This window comes from Sciurus vulgaris, assembly GCF_902686455.1.
Source record: "Sciurus vulgaris genome assembly, chromosome: 1".
NCBI classification, from domain to species: domain Eukaryota; kingdom Metazoa; phylum Chordata; class Mammalia; order Rodentia; family Sciuridae; genus Sciurus; species Sciurus vulgaris.
In genome coordinates this window covers 15048753-15067154 of record NC_136461.1, presented here as the reverse complement: position 1 = coordinate 15067154, position 18402 = coordinate 15048753, and the positions used below count along the sequence as shown (strand labels likewise).

Sequence of the window (18402 nt, the reverse complement as noted above, 5' to 3'; positions counted from 1 at the left end):
ACAAACAGCACACGGAGTGATGTGAATGCATGTGTGGGTAGACGTGGAGCACAGATCTATAAATGTAAGGCTGTATGTAATTGTGAGTAGAACCTGAGTGAAAGAATGTGCCTATTTAACTGGTATGATTAGCGTAAGTGTATAGGACGTGGGAGAGGCAGGACAGGACGGAAACAAACCGCCAGATACCTGCAAGTCTGCATAGGAGGCGTGAACAGGGTGGAAATGAGGAATGGGTTAAAGAAAACCGCTCCCCAGCCAACTCTGAATGGGATTGACTCTGAAAGGGATTCACGTTGGCGCGGTCAGCACAGGGATAGAAAGGAGGAGCATGAGAGGAAGTGTTACCGGTGATCCTAACAGTCGCTTTGTTGCACAGCACGGATGGATTCTGGGTGGGGAAATCCTCCTTGCGGAGTTGGCGCCAGCTCGCCCTTGAACAACTAGATGAGCAAGATGGCGAAGCAGACCAAAGCAATGGTAAAGTGAACGGCAGCAGCTTCAGTAAAGGTACCGAGGGGCTCGTTGTGAAACTGGAAACATTTGTTCACAGTAGAGTTGGTTTAATACCCCTCTGTAAAGACAACCTTGGTTCAGTCTAAATATCTCAAAAGAGATGTAAGGGCAAATAATATGTGTTTTTTGTTTTGTTTTTTGTTTTTTGTTTTTGGTGGGTTCCGGGTATTGAACCGTGGGGCACTGAGCTACGTCCCCCAGTCCTTTTTGTTTTTATTTTGAGACAGTCTCTCTAAGTTGTCAAGGCTGAGCTTGAATTTGCAGTCCTGTCTCAGCTTTCCCAGTCATTGGGATTACTGTCTGTCACTGTACCCAGACAAATAAAAGATTTTTAAACAGACTCACTTTCACCTGGAATTCTTTAATAGTCAGTTATGCTTCTGGGTACAAGATCCGTCTACTTAATCACATGGAAAATTAATGTTAATTTAGCTGTACCTTAAACGTTTTAAGAAAGGCAAATCTGGAAATTGCAGAGCATATATTAAGTTTGTTATGTTGTAGTTCTATGCTACACTCTGGGGCTGCTCTGGTCAAGAAAACGTGTATGCACTTCTGTGCTTTCCATTGAGAGAGGGCAGGTTTCAAATAGCTGTTTGCTTGTAAATTCTTAAGAGACACCCAAGAAATCTGAAACTTTTTTTTTTTTTTTTTTTTTTTTTTTTTTTGTGGCACTGGGGATTGAACCCCCCAGGGCTTTGTGCTTGCGAGGCAAGCACTCTACCAACTCTATCTCCCCAGCCCTCTGAAACATTTTTCAAATAGGAAATTGTGTTAACTGTAACTGAAATCACTAAATTTTATTTTGTAATTAGCACTTAGTACACAAAGGAAATTAAGGCATTGAAATTATTTTTAGGTTTAAAATGGGACTGGAGATTTGATGATACTTACTCAGTCAGAGCATAGTTACCCTAAGCATTAACCCACATTTAGGAATCCATGTGCAATTACTTCACTTGATTTCCTTTTTCTGTTTTCTTTTTTGTTTTGTGGTGCAGGGGTTTTAACCCAGGGCCTCCCACATGCAAGGCGAGTGCTCTGCCACTAAGCTGTATGCCCAACCCCACTTAATTTCTCATTTCCAAATATTAGTGTTCACATAACATGTATTTATTTCTAATTACCTTAATGTTCATGACCTTTTACCTGAACTATCTGGTACTCTCTACATCAAGCATCTTGTGTTCTGTTGTCATTCATCTGGCATAGACCTTGCCACGTGGTCATCACATTTTTGAAGAAAATGGAAGCACGGTTGTCACCATTCCTCTTCAGCACTCTGAGCACGTCCTCGGTCTGGGGCCGGTGGGCGATGTCAGGGGGCACAGGCAACACCGTCAGCCCCTTCCGTTGTGCTGCTAAAAAAACATTTTCAAATATGAAGAGTTTTGCCTTTTGATTAGAATATTTATGAATTTGACATTGATTTCAGGTTTCTATTTTCCCCCCATCTTTTTAAAAAGCACACCTGTTGCGGGTGTTGCCACAACAGTGTGTGTTGAGTGTTGGCGGTTTCTTTGAGCCTCCTTGTTTATCAATATCGGTCTCTTCGTTTTAAGTAAAGTGGGATGTCATAATAAAAAGCACCTTGATGTTGGCCTAGCTGAAAAAATATTTTTTCTTGTTGCTTTCAGGATAATAGGCTTCTCTCCTTTCCCCCTTTGGAAAAATTTAAAAGCTTGATGCAGCATAAATGTAACAATGTAGCACTTCAAAGCCCTCCCACAAGACCTGGTCCCCGGACGTAGTGGCTTTTAATAACAGCTCTTACAAGCACAGCTGTGTACCCCTTCCAGGCACAATAACATAGCTTTTTTAGTTTGGTGGCTCTATTTTATGATGTGAATATATTACATTTATTCTCCCAGTTCTCTTTCAACTCTTCATAACTAGTCTGTAAAGTATAGAAGTAGTTCCCACCCTTGTACGTTCTTGCACTGACATTTTTACAAATTTTCAGATTATTTCTGAGATAAAATCCAAGAAATTTTTGGGTTAAAAAATTACTTACATTTGCCACATACTGGGACATATTAATAAGTTTCCTTCAGAAAGCGTATTAGAGTTTTGTTTCTGCATCCTTTTTTCAATATGAAGAAATGTATCAGGGCTGGGCTGTGGCTCAGGAGTAGAGCACTTGCTAGCATGTGTGAGGCGCTGGGTTCGATTCTCAGACTGCATATAAATAAGTAAATAGAATAAAGATTCATCAACAACTAATAAGAATACTAAAAAAAAGAAAAGAATATATCAAACACATTAGTTTTTAATCTGTCTGATATAGGAAAATGACGTAGAAGTGTTGAGCTTTGTTTTCCAAAAGTTTCCATTGAGATTAACCAGCTTCTCATTTGAAAAGTTCCTTGTGTTTGTGTGTGACCCAGCAAATAGACACAGTTACGATGTCACATCTTTTCTTTGGCCTTTGTCCTTTTCTCCCCAGTACCCCCAGGCCCTTAGGTTGGTTTGTTTTTGGTGTTTTGTTCGTTTGTTTGTTTTGCAGTGCTTCACTGAACCCAGGAGCATCCCACCCTGAACTGCATTCCTGCCCCACATCCTCCTCTCTTTTTCCTAGTACTGAGCATTGAACCCAGGGGCACTGAACCACTTAATGCCCCGGCCTTTTAAAAATATTTTGTTTTGGTACAGGGTCTCACTAAATCGCCCAGACTGACCTCAGAGTTATGGTGCTTCCGCCTTCGCCTCCCTCAAAGCTCTCTGCCTGGCTCTGCCTGAGTTTTTTGTTTGTTTCCTTTGCTTTCTGCAGCAATGGGATCAAACCCAGGGCCGTGCATGCGAGGCAAGTGTTCTACCTCCACACTACCCCTCGCCGTACTAGAGGCGTTTGTTGGTTAGCAAGTGGTCCTTGTGTGTATAAAGAATATTTTATTCTAATCCCCCAGTACTTAAGACGTCTTTATTCATGTTCCCTATGTATACAAAATTTGGTCTTTGTAGATACAATAGCTATAAATTGGTAGTACCATAGTATGTAGTGAAGTAGGAAAAGCAGATAAGGAAAGAGAAATGTTAATAGGAAAAGAAGCAAATTTTTTGTAGTATGTTTGATGCTAAAGTTCTCACTTGATTTGCCTTTGGAGCTTTGTGTTCAACCCCTACAAGAGTAGGTCGGTGAAAGTGGCATGTCGTGTAGATGAGTAACGTGGTTTATAACAAAATATTCTGAAGACTTTAACGAGAATTAATAGGGTATGTAAATTATTTTTCATATTGAAAAACGGCACATTTTCTTGCATAACCTAAATTGTTAAAGTTAGCTGTCATTGAGGTATTTTTCATTCCTTTTAAGGGAGCAAAATGTAATAGTTTTGAACAGAATTGTGTAGGAATCAATTGAATCTAATTTTCAAAATTATTGAAAGTTTTCTTTGTTCCAAATTGTGCACAGTAGTGTGTCTGCTGCCTTGAACTTAAGTCCATCTGTGAGTGCAGTTATCTGTATTTCTTTTGATTAGATGAATCAAAGGAAGAAAGAAAAGAAGAGGAGGAGGAATTAAATTTCAATGAAGACATTTTGTGTCCACATGGTAAGCTGGAAGCATGAACCTGTTATTAGCTCGACCTCGGTGAATGGTACGTGCCTTGGTGACTGTCCTACACTTGCTCCAGGTACCTCATCCGGTGTGGCAGTGTCCTGCAGGACCCGGATCTGAACTGCGCTCGAGGTTAACCTTCTGCTGTCCTGCCCGTCTTAACCACGGGTTTCTCTTGCCTGGCTTGCCAGTCTTGCACGCCTTTTCTTCTTACCTTGCACAAAATATAACCTCCCGTCTCACCTGTATTTAGAGGCAGTCCCTAGCAAGCAGGTTCCTTGTCACCTATGGCATCAAAGGCGTTTGAGTTTGGTGGGAAGACTTTGTTTCCATGTCTACACCTTCATTGAACTTAAACACTTTAAGAAAAGATTTTCCTTTATTGTTAGGGCTCTTTCTGGTTTGGTTTCTTTGGTACTTTCTATTTGCTACATGCCACATGCCATGAGCTGGTTGCTGTTAGTGAGCAATAAATCTAACCCTTACTTAATCCTGTGGGTTTCTTCCTTGGTCGTGGCGAGTGCTCCCTCGATTACAACACACTTGCACCGTGGTCCCACGAGGGATTCACCGTGTGGGATGAGAGTCGTTCTATGCAAGGGTCTACTTTCCAAAGCTTTCGCCCTTTTTTGAGATGGTGTCTCAACATGTTGGCCACCTGGCCTTGAACATCTGGGCTCCCACTGTCCTCCACGTGGCTGGGTCTACACGTGGTGCCTGTGTCCGGCCATGCTTTCTTTTTTTGGTACTAGGGATTAAAGCCAGGTATGCTTAACCACTGAGCTGCATTCCCAGCCCTTTTATTTTTTGAGACTGGGTCTCATTTCGTTGCTTAGGGTCTCACAAAATTGCTGAGGCTGCCTTTGAACTCAAAATTCTTCTGCCTCAGCTTCCCAAGCCACTGGGAACGTAGGCATGAGCCACCAATCCTACCTGTCCTCTTAGACTATTTTTTAAAAATTAAATAGGCAATGCATTTTCTGACTTGCACGTGCCTGATTCTGGGTTGGGCGAGCAGTTATGCATTATAGTAAGTCTGAATACTTCTTGACTTTTCCAACTTAATTTGTTTTTAGTTCTCATCCATCTTTATTTAGCCTTTTAAAAGTTTTGTTTCTTCTATTCTCTGTTCATCATTGTGGCTGGTATATTTAAGAAAACCTTTGCATTGTATTTTAGTGATGTTTTGGTAGGCACTGAAAAAGAGTTTTGAAACTTGACTTTGTACTGGGGGCACAATCATTGGGGGGTACGTGTGGCATGCGCGAGGCCCTGGGTTCCATCCCCACAGACCTACACATCAGTATTATCCAAGGTTCTGGCATCAGCTGGTGCGTTTTTCTGGCTTTTTTTCCTTTCTCTTCCAATTTTGTTTATGTTTAGCGTGTTTGGCAGATGTAATAAATCCATGGATCTTCCATATCCATATACTCTTGTGGTGCTGGGGATCAAACCCAGGGCCTGGTGCTTGCAAGGCAAGCACTCTACCAACTGAGCTATCTCCCCAGCCCCCCATGTACTCCTTTAAGTGAGTAACCTCTGATCTTCCTGTAACATATCTTTTTTATTTCCTAATTTGCTTAGAACTTGTACAGTTCTTGTTTGGGGACTTTTTAATTCCTCTTTGGATGTTCTTTCGCCAAAATTATTATAGTATGAACTAGATTTTATTGGGGATGGGGAGGGAGGGCTGTTTATACAGAATCAAATCTCATTTTAAAGTAGATTTATTTATATACACTTTTTTTTCTTTTTTGCGGTGCTGGGGATCGAACCCAGGGACTTGTGCTTGCAAGGCAAGCACTCTACCAACTGAGCTATATCCCCATTCCCTAAAGTGGATTTATATTTTTGCCAGAAGAAGCTTTTGCGTATTAGGATATCCAGTTATGTTTGGATTACATCCCTCACAACTGGTTCGATCTTATATTGAAAGAGTGTTCAGAGGACGAATTTAGGTTGGCGTTCTCTTTTGATATTTTAGAAACGTTTCTTATGGCAGGGTACTAATCTAATGTCTAAAAATGTGTATGTTACATGTTCAAGTTGATTATGGTGAAGTTGCAGGCACTATTCTAATATATTAACATACTAATTGATATGCTAATCAATTCTAATTAATAAACCAATAGGTTAAATGATAGAGCAACATGCTATTGGGTCCCCGTTACTTCTGCAAGACTTCTGTTTCTGTTCTTCACACTTGAATGAATCCTACTCCTTTAAAAAATGACAGAAAATTAAATTTAGAAACATGACTAAGTAGAGTGACTTTCTGTTTATTACCTATTAAACTGCAGTAAATGACTTATTAAAATACTTTTATCCGGGCATGGGGGCACCGGGGGCGGGGGGGGGGGGGGGGCACACACCTGTAATCCCACTGACTCAGAAACCTGAGGCAGGAAGATCATAAGTTCAGTGTCAGTCTCAGGAACTTAGTGAGGCCCTAGCAGCTTAAGGAGACCTGTCTCGATTTAAAAGTAATAATAATAATAACAACAACAGTATAAAAAAGACTTGGGGATGTAGTTCAGTTATACAGCACCACAGGGTTCAATCCTTAGTTAACCAGAACCCACCCACCCACCCAAAAAACTCACACAATCTTTTGTATTCCTAGCACTGCATAAAAAAATTAATAAGATGTAAAAATTGAAGAGAGAATACTGATTGCAGAAGTAAGTTAGGATTGTTTTTCCTATCCCTGTGAGTTATACATGTGCCAGGCACGTGCTCTATCTCCGAGCTGCACACCAGCCTTCTGCTGATTGACATATTAAAGTGTGTGTGTGTTCCTGTTTCCTTCATTTTCTTTTCTGAACCACATGAAATTGTACCACAAAAGTACAAAGGAAGAGTCTCTGCCCCCAGCCGCCGCCCCCTTTTTTTTTGGCCTGGTGCCCACCTTGATCCCAAGACGTTGGGTTTGCTGGACAAGGGCTCACGCTGATCTAGCCCCCCTTTCCTGGCTTTTCTCTCTTTAAAATAGAGGGTACTGCACAGTTCTTTCTGAATCGGGTTGTGGAAGTCTACCTTAAATCTTTTTTTTTTTTTTTTAACAATGACTGCATTGTGTATCAGTATAAGGTTGTACCAAATTGTGATTTGATAATTGATTTGATCCTTTTTTTCCTCCCCAATAAATTCCTTAATTATATCTGAGAATAGGCATGTTGGAGTAAGTTTTTTTTTTTTATTTCAGGAAATTAAGATGAATAATGAATAGCCTCAGAAAGAAAATAAACACATATATATATATATTATGACTAGTCTATCTGGAAGTAAGTTTATGAAAACAAAATGATCTTTTCTTTGGATTATTCAAAGCACAGTAAGAGGTGAGGGCTAGAAGTTGAGAAGATGGTTTTGATGTGTTAGGATTATGGGATGTGGTTCAGACAGACCTGTGTGTCCTTCCAGCTGTGTTCACCTCCTGTGTTGCCTGTGGTACAGTCAATATATGTATGTTTATTTTCTGAGAAGGTTATTCATCTTAATTTCATGAAATTAAAAAAAAACTTAATCCAACATGCCTATTCTCAGATATAATTAAGGAATTTATTGGGGAGGGGGGAAAAAAAGGATCAAATCAATTATCAAATCACAATTTGGTACAACCTTATACTGATAGAAAATTCACATTTCTGTTTATCCCTCTATGGATTTTTTGCATGGTACGTATTGTGTATTTAGAAACTCTTTGGCTTCATTACTCTTAATACACATATAGGTACGTTGCCAATGGGCGTAGAAACAAGTGGTTTGGGAAACTTAAGGTGTGTCTGGAGACAAGTGTGGTTCACTAATTTGTCTCTGGGAACAGTTGAAAGAGTAGAAAATACCACAATTAGAGTCAGAGGAGAAAGTCCCTGAAGAGCTCAGTGTGTGCAACAAAATGTAAACTCTGGAAGGTCTGCTGAGGTTACAGGTCGCTTGACACTTCTGGGATCTGAGAAGAGGCAGGTGGCCATGACTAGCGTCATTCTTGTTGTCCTTGGAAGTTGTGAACATTGCAGTGGTTCTTGAAGATAGACTGCACATAGCAAATTGGAGCCTGCCTGGAAGTTTTCCAGATTGATCAGTAGGTTGCTTATGGAATTGGGAACTGCAGGCCCTGTGAGGCCAAGCCAACCATGACAGCCGTCAATTCAGTACAAGATGGTTTCAGTAACTCCCGAACGGTAGCCCATGAGGTCTGCAGAGTACCCTGCAGGCCTTTGAGACTATGGAGATGAAGTGCTGCGAACTCTGGGGCTCCAAGACCCCAGGCCCTCTCCACGCCCCCTTAATTGCAGGGAGAAAGGTTTGAAAATGCATGCTTCTAGCCTCATGTCCTCTTTCTCTCTCTCGATTCTCCAACCACAGACTTAGAATGAGGACTGAAAATTGGGGTTAGTGGGTAGCCTTTTTTTTTTTTTTTTTTTTTTTTTTTTTTTGCGGTGCTGGGGATTGAACCCAGGGCCTTGTACTTGCAAGGCACGCACTCTACCAACTGAGCTATATCCCCAGCCCAGTGGGTAGCTTTTTGAGAATTAAAGTGAAATAAAAAATTTAGAGGGTTTTTTTGTTGTTGTTTTTGATTTTTGTTGCATGTGGGTGTGCCAGACCCCAGGAACAAATCAGAGATTTTTGCAAATAAGAGATAAAGAGGACCTGTAGTTTTTATTAAGTCCGAGGAGTAGGAAATAGATTTGGGGGAAATTTTCTGAAATTTAATAAATGAAAAGTAAATATTTTCATCTTTTTTTAATGTAATTTTTTTTTTTTTTTTTTTTTTTTTTTTAAACTTCAGGCGAGTTGTGCATATCAGAAAATGAAAGAAGACTTGTTTCTAAAGAGGCCTGGAGCAAACTGCAGCAGTACTTCCCAAAGGCGCCCGAGTTTCCAAGTTACAGAGAGTGCTGCTCCCAGTGCAAGGTACTGCGCTCTCCACGGAGTGAGGGCGCCTCCGCCCTATCCCAGGGGAAGTCAGGGCGTGCTTCCAGTGGGTGGGCAGAGGAGGCATGCTGGAGCTGTCACAGCAGACAGCCGATCGCTTCGTTGTCTTTCAGATTCTAGAAAGAGAAGGTGAAGAAAATGAAGCCTTACATAAGATGATTGCCAACGAGCAAAAGACTTCTCTTCCAAATTTGTTCCAGGACAAAAACAGACCCTGTCTCAGTAACTGGCCAGAGGTACAGCGCATCCCTTAAGGACCAGAAGCCTCTCTTGAGGCCTTTGCTGCATCCCAGTGAGTTGTCCCAGAGCCGCCTGAGCTGCACCCATCCCCTCCTTCAGGGGTCTGATGGGCTCCCTCCAGCAGGTGCTGTCGGCAGAGGGCTGCGTCCATGTTACTGTAGGATTTGAATAAGGAAACCCACGTTATAGTGCGAGGGATTTTAGTGAAGAATGGGGTGAATCAACGTGTCTTCTTGTGACTTCTTGTGTTCTAGGATACGGATGTGCTCTATGTCGTGTCCCAGTTCTTCGTAGAAGAATGGCGGAAGTTTGTCAGGTAGAGACCTACTCCCCTTCTTGGAGCTGACTCGTGCTGTTTGAAGTGTTCGTGGTTTGCATTGGTGTCTGTGGCACCCTTCTTGGTTATTTTCACGAACATACGCTGAAATTTTTCTTTTCTATTAAATTATCTCAAACACTGAATTACCAAGGACCCTTTTACGTATATCTTTTAAGTTTTATATAATCACCGTTTTTTAAATCTTCCCTTCATGTAATGGTGAGGTGTGTTTATCCTCTGTCTCTTCTGAATAGAAAACCTACCAGATGCAGCCCTGTGTCATCAGTTGGAAACAGCGCCCTTCTGTGTCCCCATGGGGGACTCATGTTTACATTTGCTTCCATGACCAAAGAAGATTCGAAACTGTGAGTTTCTTCTCTTCTTATGATTGTCTACTTCTAATGGTTTTTAAAATATGTTCTGGAAACTTCTCATCCAACATAAGCATTCTATTTTAAGAATCTGGTTGTTCACTAAATTACAGTCTTTTGGATGCTCTGTAGAGAGAGCAGTTGTCTTTGAAAAGAGAAAGACCAAGAGACTGTTCCCACGAGGCCACGGCCTCCTGGGCTGCTGTGTTCCTTGTGCTCCTTCCTTGTCTGTCCTGTTGACCAGACTCGTCCCACTTCCTCCTCCCAAGCGGCTGGCAGCCAGCACCGTGTCTCTAGGCAGACATCTTTTCCAGAATCAGAATCAACACAGTCTTGGTTATAGTTTTTTCCTGCGGCTGCCAAGCTTCAGAAAACAGAGAAAGAGGAGGGGCTGTGGCAGCAGCGCCGTGCCGTGGAGCTGTCCATCTGGAAGTTGAACATTTCACACTGAGTTGTATTCCACTTCCCACGTGCCTCCAGAGGAACGCATCTGAGAGGATTGCCTGGGTGTGGCCGTTTCATTTTGTTAAATAATTTTTAGTTCCCTGTGTACACGAAGGTGGTATGCCCCCAACATGGTGAGGAGGCCATGGGAGAACAAATTGAAAGACACACATAGGAAGTTCCCACGCGGGGGTGGAGCTCCTGTTAGCGCACGCGCCACGTGTGTGAGGCCAGCCGCCAGTCATCTCGTCCCAGTCCCTCAGGACCATGCTGGATTAGTTTATTGCTCTTTAAAATCATCTGAAGGAACCAAGTGTGAATGTGTATTTTCTTCTGTGTTCTTAGCCAGTTCCTTCCCGCTCCTGTTATTGTAAATGCCAGACATTTAGGAAAATACCTAATAATAAGCAAGTCGATGTACGCTACCGTCAGCGTAAAGGGCACACAGTGCAAATACAATCGAAGGCCCATGTGCTTCCTTCTCTTCTCTCCTTCCTGCCCTTCTCTAGTAATCACTGCCCTAAATTTGAGGGCTGTCAGTCTCAGAATATATTCTTTTAAAGAATAATACCTGCAGTAATGTTTTGCATATTGAGGATTTTCTATGAAAATTGCATCAGACCATGTTCACCCAGCTTGTGTTTCTACTGAAACATACTGAGTCATGTGGTGTCCACCATTGAAGTGTTTCCCTGTTGCTGTAATGTCTTTTTGTATGAAAAACCTGGTTTCCTCTGTACCCTTTCCCCGGTTTCCTTGCATTGAACATTGGTGTTGGTTCTTGCAGTCGGCAGACTAATGGGTGGGTCGTTTCTCTCATGCCCCTTGTGTCTTAAGGCATGTTGTGTTGTTTTGCACAGTATAGCTCTCGTATGGCCCACCGAGTGGCAACTGATTCAAAAGCTCTTTGTTGTGGATCATGTAATTAAAATCACAAGAATTGAAGTGGAAGATGCAAACCCTTCAGAGAAGCAGTATATTTCTGAGCCTAGTAAGTTTTCATATTTTTCTTGGTTTCTATTGTTCGATGTTGACATTTTAAGGGGAAAGGGAAGACTAAGTCAATAATATTTTCTCTACTGAAAATTAAAGATCCTGTAGTGATTCAGACTCCCTAAGTGGGAACTACCAAATAACTCAGGTATGTTTATTTGCGGACAGTAAATGGATTTCCTTATGGTCATTATTTGCATGCAGCATAAAACAATCAACGTAAATAATTAATAATAGTCACATCCCCAGCCCTATTTTGTTTAGAGACAGGGTCTCACTGAGTTGCTTAGCATCTTGCTTTTGTGAGGTTGGCTTTGAACTCACGATCCTCCTGCCTCAGCCTTCTGAGCTGCTGGGATCACAGTGTGTGCCCCTGGGCCCACTGGGCCCACAGTTCTTGAATGGTACCTCCTCATGCACTTCTGCTTCACTTCTTTTTAGAACTCTGTCCAGAATGCAGGGAAGGCTTACTGTGCCAGCAGCAGAGAGACCTTCGTGAGTACACTCAAGCCACCATCTACGTCCACAAAGTCGTGGACAATAAAAAGGTACTGGTGCTTTCCTGGGGCCGTGACTGTCGGGATCAGACGTGCATTTGTGTTTCCACTGAGGACTGTGGGGACCATACCACAGTTTTGTACCAGAGCTGTTTGGAATCAGACTTGAAATTGGACAGAGTTGGAAATAGTTACGGAATTGTTTGTGGATTCATCTGGTGGTTAATCTGCTGTGTATTTACTAAGCATCAGTTGTGGACAGGAAAGGGCTTGGTGCTAGGGATGCAGTGATAAAGACGACAGATGGGAAGGTCCAGACTAGACGACGTCCACACGATGACGTCGCAGAGCAGGGCGTGTGTGTAAGGAATTCTCGAGGGTGAAGTGAGAGGCTGGTGGAGCAGAGGTCCCAGTGTTCCAGAGGGTGAGTCGGGAGGTGCTGTTTGTTGGGTCACTCGCTGCCAGGGATTCAGTCTGGGACAGGTGTTCCAGGCAAAGGAGTGCTGGACCCTGATGTGCCCAGGGAAACCTATCTAGACCAGCGCTGTCCACTAGTGTGCTCGGGGGCAGAGGACATGTTTCGGGTCTGCTCAGCACCACAGTAGCCATAACCCTGTGTGGCTTTGGAGCACCTGAAATGTGACTCTTGTGTTGAGGAACTGAACTTGGTTTTAATCCATTTAAATTGAGTAGCCACATGTGGCTGGTGGCCTCCGTAGTACCCACTGTTCTTCTCCAGTGATGTTCGTTCCAAGGACAGATAGTGACCTGGAACGACAGACTGAGTTCAGTGAGTCTTACGTGCACTTGGATTCGAGATTGTACTGCAAGTATAGGTGTTGGTCACTGGAGGGTATTAATCAAGGTTAGGGTATGACCCGGTTTATGGTTTTAGATAGTCACTCTGGCCATTGTGTTTGGAATTGGTAAGAGTGTGACAGGACCAAGAAAAGGTAGTTGAGGCATCAAGTGTTCATCTATAAGGGCAGGTTGGATTGTAGACCGTTCTCGCTATAATTATTAGAATGGCCCTTGGGTGAATCCCGACCTGGATCTCTGGAGATCTCATTAATTTGTTTCCAGAATTTGGTGATTAAAGATGCTAGAATGCATGTTATTTGATGCTAGTTATTTCTTTTAGAACAATAACTTAAAAATTATGCACTAGATGTCTAGGGTTCTGCCTCACAAATTAATGCTAAGGCCTTCGTTATTTGGAGATGGTCTTACTGAGTTGCTTAGCACCTCACTGTTGCTGAGGCTGGCTTCGAACTCATGATCCTCCTGCCTTAGCCTCCCCAGTCTCTGGGAGTATAGGTGTGTGCCACCGCACCTGTCTCATTTCTCTTTGGGCTCCTTGCGCCTCAGCCATTTCAGAGCTTGAAAAGGGTCGACTATCAGTATTGGCAATGTATATGACACTTTGAAGTTCTGTACAGTAAAATCATCATATCAGACTGATAGTAACACCTGTTTTGTAGAGAGCTCTTAAATTCATGGTGAGCACATTAAAGAGGAGAATAAGTGATAGGGTCAGAAAACTAACATTAAAAAGCAAAGCAAACAGCACGTGGTTCTTGATACACTTTTGTGTCTGTTATCCCACCACGAGAAACGAGTCCTCCTGACAAAGGTGGCGATGGCCTGGTGTTCTCAGCCACTTCCTTTGTGGTCCTCATACTTGCAGGTGATGAAGGATGCAGCTCCAGAGCTGAACGTGAGTAGTTCTGAGACGGAGGAGGACAAGGAAGAGGCCAAACCAGACGGAGAGAAAGATCCGGACTTCAACCAAGTATGTGTTGAAGCTGCTGCTCATCGCCACAGGTCCCTCTGGTCTCAGAAGGGCACTCCCAGCCTGGCGTGTCTCTGTCAGGGTGGGGTGCCCCCCACCCATTTCCTTAGTTTTGATGGTTTGCTGCAGCTGTCCTGATTACTTCAGAAACGCTGGGGACCACATTTCTTCCAGAATTAATGCGATTCTTACCATTGAGAAAGGAAGGCTGAAGTATAATGTAACATATTCAGCTCGGAAAGAAGATACTTAAAATAGGCCCCGTATTGTGGCATGTTGCTTTGATTCTTGGGTTATTCAAGAATGCAAGAATTTATTTAACTCGGATTCTGATATTTCAAAGAAAATAAGCAATAGTCTGAACAGTGGAGTTTACAGAGTGGACCCTCCTGTCTTCCTTGCAGTGTTAGTCAGATGACCAGATCATCTGACGCATAGGCTCTTGTTCGCCATTGTGAACAACTTTAACTTTTCCATCAAGATTGACCTTTTTAGTTAAGACTTCCTACCCTTTCCCAGAGGAAATTGTCTGAAGAATAGTCTCGGCATGTGTTCAGGACAGTGTAGGCATTTGGTTGATGTATGCGTAGATGAGTTTCAGTTCTCAGAAGGTCAGACCACCCTGTTCCCAGCATGTTCTATACATATTTTAAATCCATTGAATTTCTCCTCAGTTCTTTCTTTTTTGGGATGGGGGGTGGGTACTGGGGATTGAACTCGGAGGTACTCAACCATTGAGCCATATCCCTAGCCCTATTTTTGGTATTTTATTCAGAGATGAGGGTCTCGATGGGTTGCTTAGCGCCTTGCTTTAGCTGTGACTGGCTTTGAACTCACAATCCTTGTGCCTCAGCCTCCTGAGCTGCTGGGATTACAGTTGTGCACCACTGCACCTGGCCAGGTTCAGTTTTAAAGAATGAGGTATCTTTCTTTTTGTCTCGAGGGGTAGTCAAATTATGGCTAGCATTTTCTGTGAAAACCAGAAGGTGTTCCATCGGCTGTGTGTTGCAGGGCAGAGACAGCTGGGCTTCTTGGCCACTGCTACTTCCTTTCCCTCAGTGTAGATCAGGTCTTGAACCTTAGTCTATCCAAGGAGAGTGTCCTTGTAGTTTTCCCAGTGTTGTAAGGACGTATCGGAATTCATTTTCCCAGCTCATTGGGATCTCATAAACTAAGCTTAAACCACCTGTCAAGGCCCAGCCGCTTGAACCCCTGTGCTGACAGCTCTAGTGTTAAAGTTCTCCTAAATTTTGAATTTTTAATTTGTGCACTTTGGCCTGCCCTTTGCTTTCGTGCTAGTCAAATCCATGCATTTCGTAGGAATGTAGGTTTTTATTTTCGAGGGGCTACTTTCCTATAATAGATAATGGCCTTACTAAAATCTATGTACGTGTGCGTGTCTTGTGTTCCTTGAGATTGCACACGCAGGTACTCTAATATTCTGGCCTCTGCTTTTCCCATTTCCTTTTTTGGTATCGGGAATGGATCCCCGCAGCATTTGACACTAAGCTACAGCCCCAGCCCTGTTCATTTTTTATCTGGAGATCGCTCTCACTAGCTTGCTGCCTGGAGTTGGAGCTCCTCTCTCAACCTCCGCAGTCACTGTGATGGCGGTGTGGGCCACCACACCAGGCTCTTGTTTCTCTTGGCAGGAGTTTGCTAACAAAAAATTTGTGCCTTCTAACCTGTTGTCACCCATTGTTTTTGTCTTCATCTCCATATACAATCAACCTTCTAAGTCACTTATCTCCAAGCAGACTTTTCACTTTTTGGTTGATAGGTTACAAACATGCCTTGTGTGCTCCCCAGGACTGGACACGCCTCTGGATTCAGGCTGTTCCCCTTCATATCTTTTTGCCTACAGGGCCATACTGGCCTAGTTACTGTCGATTAGTAGTATGGTTTAATAATCAGTTGGGACTCTCTTCTGTTTTCAAATCTTCTATTGTCTGTTGTCACCAGTTTATTCCCTAGTAAATAATCTAGGTGTGATCGATACATATATTTTTATTGTCCTTAGTTCCTGTTATTTCATGATTTGCTTTTCAATCTAAGAGTTGCTTAGAAACTGTTTCCATTTTCAAGTGATTTAGTTTTTGAAAGGCTTTTTTTTGAATGTCTAGTTTTATTCATTGTGGTCATAACCACAGCAATGCTTTTTAAACTAGATGTGGAATCGTTCTCCTCAGTTGTGGATGACAACAGATTTTACATTTATAAATACGATAGAGAATGTGGAGGAACACTGCTTTTTATGCTGTAATTATTTTTTATACTTTGTAATTTTCCTCTGTCTTCCTTCTCCTTGTTTGGATGTTGTAATTCTCAAGAATGTTTTAAATGTTTTTGGTTCACAAAAAAATCTCAAGTCTAACTGTCCTAGTTTGGAAAAGAGTAGGTAATCCCTGAAGAGTCTCATGGTGTTTCCGCCTGTAGATAGCTGCCGCGATTACCACTGCTAATCCCTGCAATAAAAAATGATGCATTTCTGTTTGTCCTTAATGGAGTTGAACAAATCCCCTTCCTCCTCCTCTAAGCTCCATCAACCCAGTGCCTTCGATGTTATCTGAAATGTAGGTTAACAATACGCTTGGCGTTGGGTATCACTTAGGTAATGGGAAGTCTTATGGAGCAGGGGTACTGGTGTTTGTCAGTTAGGTTGGATATAAATTCTATGGATTTAAAAGGAAAATAGTTCTAGCAGAAGCCTTTCGACTCCTTTAAGCCAGTATGTCACCAGTGTTTTTAAATACTCAGGGCTTTGGTTTTCGGTTGTGTTTTGTGCTTCTAAAGTCAAATAATACAATGTAGATATTTTTCCTTATATTCCCAAGTGTGGAACGTAGGTTCAGTTTGACCTTTCTTTCCTTCACCAGTCGAGATTGAGAAAAAAACATTTTATCAACACACCTTCCATTCCCCGTAGGTCACTCAGTGTTTTGTTAAGTGAATCTTTGACTCACCTGTGTATCAGTGCTGCGTAGAGGTGACTGACGCTTCCTGAGCCGTACTAATGTGCAGCCGCAGAACACTGCTCTCTGTGTCTGTGTCCTGATCAACCTGCGGGGTTCCACTGGAGGTGCACATGGGGCCTCTGTGTCCATACTGACCCCTGACCACTCTGCTTATCACAGCTGGTGCTCAGTGACAACTGTGCAACCAGAGAACGGACCTTGGTCATTTGTTAACCTCTTTTTCTTTTCCTTTGGTACGAGAAATTGAACCCAGGGGTGCTTAGCTCCTGAGCCACATCCCCAGCCCTGGGGATTTTATTTTATTTTGAGATGGGGTCTCCCTCAGGTGCTGAGGTTGGCCTCGAATCCTCCTGCCTCAGCCTCCCCAGTAGCTCAGATTACAGGTGTATACCACTGTGCTGGGCATTAACCTCTTGAGCATTTATAAGCATATTTTGGGGGCCTGGGGTGTAGCTCAGTGGTGGAATGCTTGTTTAGCTTGCATGAGACCCTGTTTGATCCAGCACTGGGGTAAGAAGGGGACAGATTTCTAGGACATTTGGCTAATATTGTTTTTTTGCTTAGGTGACTACAGTGTGCATTAAACCCATACATGTCTGTAATTTTTCATCAAACCTGTAAGCATTTCAAAACTGTCATGACATTTCACCTCTAAATGCTCAATCCTGCATATCCTAAAAGTAACGACAGTGTCCTATATAATCCTTGTAATATGCTCAGAAGAAGAAAACTAGCAAAATACTCCTAACACCTGTATTAATTATCTAATACCCATACTGGAATTTTTAAACCATGTTGCAATTGCAGCGTGCATGGTTTTATGTCACCGTGAACTGTTACAGCTGTCCTGTACCTTCCCAATCCCCTTCTGCCCCCTTTTTGCCTTCCTTGACTTGACTTTCAGACCAGTTTGATCTCCTGGAGATTGTTCCACGTTCTGGAGTTGACTGGTGGCTTCCATACTCATTTTTAACTTTTTTGCCTATGCTTTACATTCCAATTACTCTAAGTTCTGAGTGTTTGGTTACATTTGGCTTTAATTCTTTTCTTGGAAAAATAACGTAAAACTGCGTATGTCACTAATATGACCAGAGGCACTAGGTCACTTCTTATTTTTAGTTAAGCTAGGTTTGATTTCTTGTTTAAGGTGCAGTCTTAGAATTAAAATTCTCAATGGTATATGCTTGGCTTCCATGTAAAACTGAAAAAAACAAAACAAAAAAAAAAAACATAAAACAAAGAAATTAGGACTGAATTTATAATCTTTTTTTGTGGGAGGTGGAGGACAGCTGGGAAGGAGCCCGGTGTTGCTTTGCCACTGAGCTAGGTCCTCAGCCTTTTGTCTTTTTCCTTTAGAGACGGGGTCTCACTGAGTTGCCACGGCTGGCCTCAGACTTGTGATTCTCCTGCTCATCTCTCAAGAGTTGGTGGGGTTCCAGCACAGCTAGCCTCTCGGGGAATTTCTGCTCATTGTTTATTTTGAATTTCATAGGGTTAAGGGGTCAGTAAGCCCAGTGATTTTGTTTGCCTAAAGAACTTCATGAGCAAAGGTCACCCTGGATAATTTCAGGACTTTCTTTGGTTTGGATTTTCATTGTAGAGCAGTGGCGGAGCAAAGCGGCAGAAGATAGCGCATCCGAGTTACACAGCCTATCAGAAGCAAGTCATTCGGCGGAGTATGCGGCATAGGAAGGTCCGCGGAGAGAAGGCACTTCTAGTTTCTGCTAATCAAACACTGAAAGAGTTGAAAATTCAGG

At 42.6% G+C, this 18402-nt stretch overlaps 1 protein-coding gene across 1 annotated transcript in view; it reads left to right on the top strand.

The window, feature by feature from the left end:
• Positions 1 to 18402, top strand: part of USP48 (ubiquitin specific peptidase 48) — a 99348-nt gene that overhangs the window by 69298 nt on the left and 11648 nt on the right. The window contains 10 exon segments of the mRNA XM_079128599.1: positions 380 to 510; positions 3996 to 4067; positions 8869 to 8993; positions 9128 to 9250; positions 9509 to 9570; positions 9828 to 9938; positions 11249 to 11379; positions 11823 to 11929; positions 13566 to 13670; positions 18246 to 18401. Of these exon segments, the coding sequence (XP_078984725.1) occupies positions 380 to 510; positions 3996 to 4067; positions 8869 to 8993; positions 9128 to 9250; positions 9509 to 9570; positions 9828 to 9938; positions 11249 to 11379; positions 11823 to 11929; positions 13566 to 13670; positions 18246 to 18401 (1123 nt within the window).